This window comes from Xyrauchen texanus, chromosome 1 (genome assembly GCF_025860055.1).
Source record: "Xyrauchen texanus isolate HMW12.3.18 chromosome 1, RBS_HiC_50CHRs, whole genome shotgun sequence".
Lineage (NCBI taxonomy): Eukaryota > Metazoa > Chordata > Actinopteri > Cypriniformes > Catostomidae > Xyrauchen > Xyrauchen texanus.
Window position 1 is genome coordinate 23,969,165 of NC_068276.1, and position 9,978 is coordinate 23,979,142.

The 9,978-nt window shown below is 38.7% G+C and overlaps 1 protein-coding gene across 1 annotated transcript; it reads right to left on the reverse strand.

The window, feature by feature from the left end:
• Positions 1-3,548: 3,548 nt before the first annotated feature.
• Positions 3,549-9,718, reverse strand: phf23b (PHD finger protein 23b). Its single transcript, XM_052107581.1, has 5 exons — positions 9,246-9,718; positions 8,028-8,059; positions 7,849-7,941; positions 5,942-6,557; positions 3,549-5,109 (listed from the first exon to the last, which is right to left on the reverse strand). Exons 1-5 carry the CDS (start codon positions 9,271-9,273, stop codon positions 4,916-4,918), a joined length of 963 nt encoding a protein of 320 aa, XP_051963541.1. The 5' UTR covers positions 9,274-9,718; the 3' UTR covers positions 3,549-4,915.
• Between the last annotated feature and the right edge of the window lie 260 nt (positions 9,719-9,978).

Genomic DNA, 9,978 nt, shown 5'->3' on the forward strand with positions numbered 1-9,978 from the left:
AGCGGTAGAAAAAAAATTGGGTTTTACAGTAGATAAAAATCTGTAATTATATAATGAATATAATGAGACCACGGGCACAAAAAATGTGTAGCTTCATAAACAAAACAAAAAAACAGAAAACAGACATAAATGTTAAATTTGTGCTAATTATATTGGTATGAGGGACATATTAAAGATGATGTTTATTTTCTTACAATAAACACACTTGCATTATGTCTGTGATGGGGTTGAGAAAAAGATGCTCTATATATATATATGGGCTTTGATGCCTGAGGTGGGAAATATGATTTCATGGAGGTTTAATATTGGATTATTCAGGCAAATTTATCAAATGTAGTAAAAACAATAATAAAAAACACAAAATATTCCAAGTTGAAATGCTTCCGAATCACAAGAATGACCCATACATTGTGCAGATGCTTAAGACCACAATCACCTTTGACTTCCAGGCTTATACTTTCTTATCATCACTGTTATACCCCCTGCATATACCTCAAGATCTGTTTGAATCACCTTGTTAAGTGCTGAAAATTATCCACTGTTCTCAAACTGAAATCAGTAGGGCAAATATTACTGCATCTATCCACAAAGATCATTATATAAAATCACACGCATAACTTTGAATGACAAATGCAGCACATACCTAAAAACAGTGATGTTGTAATACTCTCCACCATGGCAGTATAAACATAATTGAATCTGCAAATTAATTAATTTGCACAGAACGGCTTATAGATGTGCTGGCTCTGAACTCTTTAGGTTTGAAATGTTCTAAATTAGGATCTTAGGACCATTCAGTGTATTTATAGGGAAGAAAACAGAGGGGTGGGTTTTGGCAGTAATGATACACACACATTTATACTACTTAAAAGAGTAATCAGCGCCAAATTTTTGTTCTCAATCTGTGTTGACAGACATCTGGGCGGGTTGTGCCCTGTTTAGTAAGGATAGTTTATTTTCACCATGCGTGGTCTGTCAACAGCTAGTCTATGTCTGGTGCACCCTGTTGCCTGAAATAGCAATAATTAGGATAGGGAGGGAAAAGAGGAAAAGAGAAAACGTGTCAAACCGCTGGTAGGCCATCCACAGAGGCCTTTTCCCCTCACTTGTTTGTGTGTGTGTGTAATACTACAGCCAGCCATCCCCTTACAGAGAGAGAGAGAGAGAGAGAGAGAAAGTTCTGGCGTACGTGGAGGGGAATCCAATGTTTTGATACTGTGAAATTGGGCGAGACCAGTTAATCTGATACCTGAACAGGCCACACACAGTGTCTCCAAATGACTGAACATTCAGAATGTGAACGAGATGGGATTTGAGCATGTAGTCACATGAAGCTACACCATCACATACACTGACAGATTTGATAAGGTATTAAAACAACATCAATAGCTGTTTTATTATGTTACACTATAGGCCACATTGCAATGGTGAAATTAAAACATGTTAAGGGAGTATATACTATTGTTCAATATAATGAAAAAATAACATCATACAGAACTGACTTTTTGTTCTCTAATAAGACAATGATCTTGCAGCAGATACTCTATTGATGACCTGTTAAACTGAGTTTGAACTAGAACATTTTAACAACAACACAAAACAAAGATGATGCTTTAATCATGTTCCAATCTGTTAGGAGGGTGGGTAAAGTTATACAGCCTTTATCAATAATCTCATCCTATATAAACCCACCCCAGCTTCAGGTCTACAAATACCCCAAAACAGACATGCCCTTGCCAAAGAGAACGACAAGGCGACATACACCCACAAGAAGAACCAGGGACGGACTGTTATACAACTCCTGAAGAAACATCAAAATTAAATACTAATTTACTGACAAGGTAAATATCAAAACCAAAACATCCTTTTATCAAATTATGAATTTTGTTCTTATAATGTAAAAAAAATTCTAATCAGTTTTCTCTGTGAGCAGTATATCATAAAATGTTCGGCTGCAATACAAAAAAAATACAAAATAAATAAATGGTTGAGTGAATTTTTGTCTGATGTTGTGCCCTCAGATGATGTGCTCCAGGTGTTTGCTACTCATTCTGGTTGTCTACTTCTTAATAGACGAACTATGTGCTTTTGTGATACCAGACAAACTACGAGCAAAAAGAGTAAATATCACAATTATATTCATAATGACTTCAATTCAATTCATTTATATTGTATATTTACAAGCCATGTTATCTCTCACATGTCAAACATTATTGTTTTCTGTACATTTTCCCTATATATAAACTGAGAATCCAGTCCTGTGTGTCTGACGATTCTGTTTCCCCTGCAGAGCAATCACAGGTTAGATCAGGACATATACGAGCTCTCTGATCTAGCAGACTTGTTCCCGGGAAACGAAGGAGAAATGACTCGGGACTGGGAACCCAACCCGGCCCAGTCTCCTGCTTTCTTTTCCCCTATGGAACTCATCAACGTGCAACTTCCAAACAGCAACCGCCGCAAAAACAAGGATAAGCGGTGAGTTGGGATACATTACTTTTTATTGTTGTCATTCTAAACAGATGACTTTTATGCAATTTACGACTGATGTCATTAAAATGTAGCAAATATATATTATATATATATATATAATCACCCTGGGATGCTTTTTAAACAGTATTGAAGGAGTTCCCATCTATGTTGGGCACTTATAAGCTGCTTTTCTTTATTATTTAGTCCAAGTCATCAATTTCAAAAACTTTTTGCTTTTAATTAAACTCTAGTTTTTTTATGAAATATATTAATATGTTGGCACAATTATATTTTTGTCTACAAAACTAATTTCAAACATTTAAGCATACACCTTCAGATCATGAGAAACATTTCAGTCAAGTGTTTCAAAAATGTTCACCACTAGTGTTTAAATGTGTAAAGGGATTTCAAAAATTCCTAAAAAAATATATTTCTGTGTCACTCCTAGTCCCCCTTAACAGCAAGTGTATCATATCATCAAGCTCAAATGCATCCACGCAATCTTTAAGCATTTTACTTCTTATAGGAGAAGGATCACGGCTCCTTTGGACCCCATTGGCAGCTCCCACTTTTCTAGCAGGAGCAGAAAGGTATGTGCATTAGCTTTTCAACTGGTGAAAACCACACAGGCTTGGATACGTTTGAACAAAACAGATTAAAAATCTCATCACTGTTCTCAAGTTTGTATGTTTGTTTCTCAGGAGGAACCTGGAGAGATTAAGGAATATGATGCAGAGTGATCAAGCTAATAAAGACTACTTATACCCTTGAAAAAGGACAGTTTATTATGTTGTATCGTTTCTGTACTTTTTCACTTTTGTTTCTATTAAGTCATTGCATCTCAGGTTTATGAAACATGACTTATTTATTTGTATTTATGTTTTTCAATTACTAGCCTATCAGCACCCTCTAGTGGGGTGTAAATTGACAGACACTGTACCCGTGTTGCTGCAAATAAAAATTGACAAACTTTCTCCATCTTGTCAAAAGTTTTTTTTTCCACCACATTTTTTTTAAATCACAAAAAAATAATACACCTAACATGAGACTAGATAATGAAAATAAGACAATTAAAGCCCTATAAAGAAAAGTTTTATTTCTCTAGGTAGTTAAAGAAAACAATATCAGATGCAAAAAAAAAAAAAAATTATATGGAATATATACACACACACACACACACACACATATATGTATATAATCATTTGCTTTGCTTTTCACTTTCACATATGTACACTTTGCAAAATCTTTGATATTTACAGAATGAAACATGAGGCAAGAGATGTCTGGCTTTTGGGATTTTCCAATCCCCCCTTGCGTCACAAAGAAACCACAAATAAAATATCCAAACAATAGTCTCCAAACTACTTCAAACGAAAACAACCATTCCATTTGGGGGACAGCTTTAGTAAAGCACAGCTCCTAAATCTAGCTTTCACAAGAGCATTTTTCAAAACTGAAATCTTCTATGACAGCTTAACACATCAAAAACAAAAATTAGAACACTAAGTTGTGCAAGTAATTAAAGACGAAGTTTGATAGCTTCCTGGTACATGAGCTAACATACTATACATTAACAAAAGATTTAGAAGACATTATTTATGCTTGACAGCTCTAATTCAACTGAAATGATTCCCTCCCCAAATGAGACAGAACTGAGAGCCAGACACTAGTTCTTTAAATGTTAAAATATTAGCTGTCTGGTCAGGTCTATCTGGGTGTGATTTTCCACTCTACCAATTGTAATTTCAATTAAGGGGGTGTAATATTAACGTTGTCTTTTACGATCACCAACAGGCGATGGAATTGAGACTAGTAAATTACATCTAAATGATTCTTTCAGACAAAGGCATGTGGCCCCAAGAAAAATTACCAAATGGACAGTTCACTTAGAAATTATGCATTTTCCATATCTCTTTGGCAAAATCATATAAACACATTTTTAGATATCCCATCTCTGAATCAACGCAAAGTTTTACTCTTAAGATTTTACTTTTAATTGAATCTCAGCAAGACGTACTTTGACAAATGTGCAAGCTGTAGGGTGGATGTGCCCCCATTACATTTTCTCTCAAAAGGAACAGATTGCCACTTATAAAAAAAACATGCATGCAAGCTAATTATACCAAACACCAAAACATTTCAGTTGATAAAAGGATATTTTACAATTGATTGCACTGCTGGAGTTGTTTTTAAGGAGATTAATCTGGGTACTAACTCAACAGCTAAGAGACTAATTCAAAAAATTATTTCTCAGTGAACTGTCCCTGTAATGGGGATCTTTGAGTGCAAAATATGTTAGAAGACACTATCCCAAGGGAGGGATATCAAACAGCTGTCAAATTGCCAAGAAAGAGAAATAGTGTGAAACCGAAAGAGTGTTGGATACAAAAACTGGAGAACTGGGAACATTCAGAGCTATGAGGGAATGATTGAGCTCCCTCATCTAAGTGTCTTTTTTGTGAGTTGACCGTCGAGGGTCTCTGCATTTCTGGCATTTAAATATGTCGGGCACATTAGACTTCTTAATTTTGGCGCATGAGAGGTGCACCCACACATTGCACTGACTACATTCAATCATTGGCCGTCCTGCAAAAGGTTTACCACAGTAACAGGTGATCAACTCCCATGAATCATCACCTGCAATGAAAAGAGTAGAGTTATAACATTAATGTATAGACATGAAATGACATACATTAACAGGTTTCCCAATAATATATTATTTCATATGCATCAAATTAGGTATCATTCTATTAGCCAGTCTTGAAAGTTATTAAAGGGTTAGTTTGACCGAATATTAAAGTTTGGTCATCATTTTATTTCCCTCATGTTGTTGTATGACAATTTTTTTCAGTAGAACACAGGAGAAAGTTTCAGAAATTTTAATTGCCATAATAAAAGCGAATTATGACGGAGGCTGTCATTACCAAAACATTTTTGTGTTCACAGAAGATTTGAAAGAGGATAAATTATGACTTTTGTGGGGGGTCAACTTAACCGAAGAGCTTGAAATCCCATAGCAATTGGGTCCACATTCAGAAGTGCACCACAGTTAGATTATAACTATTGTGGGGGTGCAACATATAGTTTGGTCAAGCAAGAGCATCAGCAACTTCAAACCTCATGTAATGTTGTCAATCCTGAATTCTCTAAATTTGATTTGGGTGCAGAATACTCAACTCAAGGATTTGACTTCGAAGTGAATATCAATTTAAATTTTGGTCTGTTCTGATTTGGTTTGGTCTGTCCCTCACTGTGGTTTATTGTGGAGCCACTATTCACTTTAATTATATGACAAGCCATGTTATCTTTTTAAATGTTTCCTTTTATGTTCCACATAAGGAAGTCATGCAGGTTGAATCAACATTAGGGCGCATAAATAATGACAGAATTTTTCATTTTGGGTAAACTTTTACTTTAAGCACATCTGTTCACATCTTTATCAGTACCTAATCTGAGCAAAGCCACTCACCTGACTCCACCATAATATCCTCATCCGCTATCCAAGTCTCTCCTTCACTGGAGCTCAAATCTGCTTCTCTGGAAGCCTCCTCCAGCTCTCCTTTCTCCAGCGCTGCACCCAGAGCTTGTAGCCTGCGCTCAGCTCCTGCTCCATGGCCCGATTGCTCTTCTCCATGTCCAAGACCAGTCTCCGAGTCTGACTCGCTGTGGGCAGAGCTCTTAAGCTTCTTAAAGGCTTTGGGCTGTTTGGGGTTTTTACTGCGCTTGATCCTCGCACGTTTCTCGCCACCACTGCTACTGCTGTCGCCAGCACCTGAACCTAGAGAAAGGCGCTTCAGCTTCTTGTCCTTTTTGCGTTCAACTTTGGTGGAATCCTGTCCTTCATAGAAAGAGTCTTTTAGACACATTTTTTCAACAAGTGTGCCATCAGTAGATAATCGCTGCATGCTCTTGTTACTCTTGTTGGCACGAGACTTGCGAACAAAGGTGTGGATTGTATGCAAGTTTGATGTGCCATGACTCCAGCTGGCAGCCATGTTAGAACTTGCTCCACCTAAAATGCTTCCTTCACCTGAAGCACCAGAGCTGTTTGGAGAACTGGAAGATGCTGGTGACCATGGGCTTTCCTATGGACAGAGGCAGGCACAAAATCTCACTCTGGATGGATCTGACAGTAGATCACCATAGATCAAAACAAAAACATTTTGAACAGTAAGGAATACTATATTAAAGCCCAAAGCATACTTTGGTTTGATGTGAATGACAGGTGTTTGCGTACAGGAGGTTGACATTATGTTATCAGCAGTGCAAGCTCCAAACGTGTGGTGCCCAATTTTTATAATCAATTTGCACATGTACCTGAAATTCTTTGCACTATTTAGTGGGTCCACAAGGTGACAACACACACAGTTAGGCTTTGCTTTCACAAAGAAGTGCTAGATGTAATCGCCGCTAGTCAGCAGGAGACGAAAGTGGAAATAACAAGTGGATGTGCACATCAAGAGCGAATGTGTGAAGAGGTCAGAAAATATCTGCATTGTATAACGAGAGTCTGAAGGAATATCAATACATCTTTATGGTTCTAAACTCCTGAAGAGAAATACTCAATTTTATAGCAGTCACAGTTCGCATGCGCTCACAGTCAAACGGACTATATTTTGAAAGGCTGAGAGTGCGACTGTGCACATACGCCAAGTGTCTGAAGTAAAACCGAAGTACACAATGGGTTTAAGACAAGCCCAGGGCTAAAGAGGATATTCAGTGTAAAAAGAACATCAACAGTGCATGTTAATAAGAACCAGAACTAATCTGGCAGAGAAACAGATTAGTAAAGAATCACAGTGAGAATTTAGTTCAACCAAAAATGAAAATTCTCTCACCTTTAAATTTAACCTCATGCCATCTCAGATGTGTATGACTTCCTTTCTTCTGATGAACACAAACAAAAATGTAGAATATCTCAGTTCTGTAGGCAAGTGAATGGTGGAAAGAACTTTGAAGCTCCAAAAAGAACATGAAGGCAGCATAAAAAGAATCCACATGGTTCCAGTGTTTTAAACCATGTCTTCACAAGCGATATGATCGGTTTGGGTGAAAAACAGATCAATATTTATGTCCTTAAATCCCTACCCAGCAGGTGCCAATATGTACGAAGTATGCAATTCACCAAAGAATGTGAAAGTAAAAGTACAGACTTGAAGATGTGGCTTTAACCACTAGAGTCGTATGAATTGCCTTTTTGGAGCTTCAAAGTTTTGGTCACCATTTACTTGCATTGTATGGACCTACAGAGCTGAAATATTCCTCTAAAAATCTTTGTGTTCTGCATAAGAAAGGCATACACATCTGGAATGGCATTGGGGTGAGTAACTGATTATTTCCATTAAAGCACACTAAATGTTCAAAATGCACCATTACCTCCTTTGGAGAAGGTATGTATCCGGCATATGCAAGAACAAAACTGCAAAACTTGTTGAAGTCCTCTACAGTCCTCTTTCTTCTCTCTGATGGCTAGACAAGAACATCATGCATTAGTAGGCATTGTGACAAGCACTGCCATCTGTAGGGTAAAAACAGCATTTCCTTGTTTGGCTTACCAGAGCCTCTGCTTTGCACTTCAGTAACGAATCTGTAATGGAGAAAAACGGGGGAAAGAATAACATTAATTTATGGATTAACAACTGGTTTCGTTGTTCTGGTCAGACGAAACGCTGCACTTCGAGTACACCCCCACAGCTTTCCGTCGTACAAACATGATAATAAAGTACGTTTTCGGCAGTGTGCTAACGTGCTAAATGCGCTATCCCTCCCGACACCCTTTGGATTGAAGCACACAATTCAAGTGCGCAGCGGCACCATTTTACATCCAATCACACGCACAGTTGCCGGACTGGTACCTCAACAGACTTGAACTGTGCACGAAAACTAAACAAATCCAATGCCAAGGGTCGGATGCTAGAGTATGATAAAGGCGAGAAGAAGCCACAACAGCGAGCGTCTTACGGCTTCTTCTCGACGTCGACACCGATCAGGCCAACTCCACTGACATGAAAACTGGTCCAAAGCATTTCCGACTAAATGCATTTAAAAACTTGCTGGGTGACCGTGTGAAGAATTGGACACTCTCACGCAGCACTTTGGTCAATCTATTTACCGCAGCATAATTAGCGCATGACAAAGACTCGCAGTCCGGCAGCGCCAAGCAGTTACCCGCTCAAAACAGCAGCGCATTCGGCTAACGGGACATTAAAACTATGGGAGTGCAGCTGAAATTTGTATTATTTCAAGATAGTTCCGCAGGCAACTGGTGAAGATAAACAGCATAGCAGCAGCTCCTTCAAAACACATCTCATGCACAATGCGCAACGCTGCGGTGTCGACAACATGACTATTAAATCAGTCGAACTCATGGCATTGGTCGGACTTCGTAAATGTATTTTTGGTCATTTTAAACATTTTAGTTAGTTGCTGACAATGGAATGACAGTAATCAAACAAACAGGCGACCAGCACCAATTTTACTTCATTGCAAAAGATAGCAACTCCGCTAATCCGCACACGATCTAGTGTAGCGAAGCTAATCAGCGTATGTGCACTTCGAAGACCACTACCACTTATTTATCGCCCAAAATACCACAGAGTGACTATAAATCAAGTTGACTGAGGAAATAAGTCTGCTCAACCACAGAATATCTGCGGAATTTGCTCGCAGGCTAGCGGACTCCGCTAAAACGGAACGATGATGGGTGTTGCCGATCATCACAACGTGTTTAAAGTTTGAATATTTTAATTTAGTGACCCTCGGGTTTTTCTTACCTTGGTGCTCGGACATTATTTCAAACATTGTCGCCTAATAAACTCGCTCGACTTCACTTGGATGACACCGAGCAGCGTCAATGTTCGCCCGGCTAGGGCGCAGCGATCCCCGGCTGACTAGTTGTAGTCGAGCTAGCTGGACATCAGAAAGATGTAAACAACGAATATTACTTCGTTTATAGATCTTACGAACAGGTCCAAGAAAATGTCGCTATGTTGGAAGTCTCTGTAGAGATTAATTCACTTCAATTTGGCCAGCGAGTAGCGTTGCGAAAACAATACAGTTGGCAGTCCAATTACTTCACAAACCACCAGAAAGACAGCCAACGGTAAAACCCAGGATCCAGCATGTTTTTACAAAGAAATAATAGTTACATAAACTGCACGGTCGCGCTATTGTCCTTGTTCGACAGCCGTGAAAACACGACCAAAGTTCTTCTTCTCTCACCCCCCCCTTAAAAAAAAAAAAAAAGACGTCTGCGTGTCGCCTCCGGCGCGCCTCTCGAAAATCGTCGATGTCAAGCTGAGTCCAGGTCCCCCTTGTGGTCAAATTGCCACTGTGCTGTACAATCTGTTCACTGAGGGTTCATGGGACATGTAGTTCAACTAAAGAGATTTGCGGACAGGTTGGCGTTGTCGAAAGTCACACAAAAACAGTCATTGCGCCGATCGGTTGTCTGCTGTGTTCATGGGAAATTGAGTTGATCAGATCCGTTTCACATGGCTTCTACAT

Excerpts from the sequence above, each read along its gene's own strand:
- phf23b (XM_052107581.1), bottom strand. The coding sequence starts at position 9,273 with ATGTTTGAAATAATGTCCGAGCACCAAG. Across the intron at positions 8,060-9,245 it reads AATAATGTCCGAGCACCAAG|ATTCGTTACTGAAGTGCAAA; the intron begins GTAAGAAAAACC and ends TCTCCATTACAG. Across the intron at positions 5,110-5,941 it reads GGATATTATGGTGGAGTCAG|GTGATGATTCATGGGAGTTG; the intron begins GTGAGTGGCTTT and ends TTTTCATTGCAG.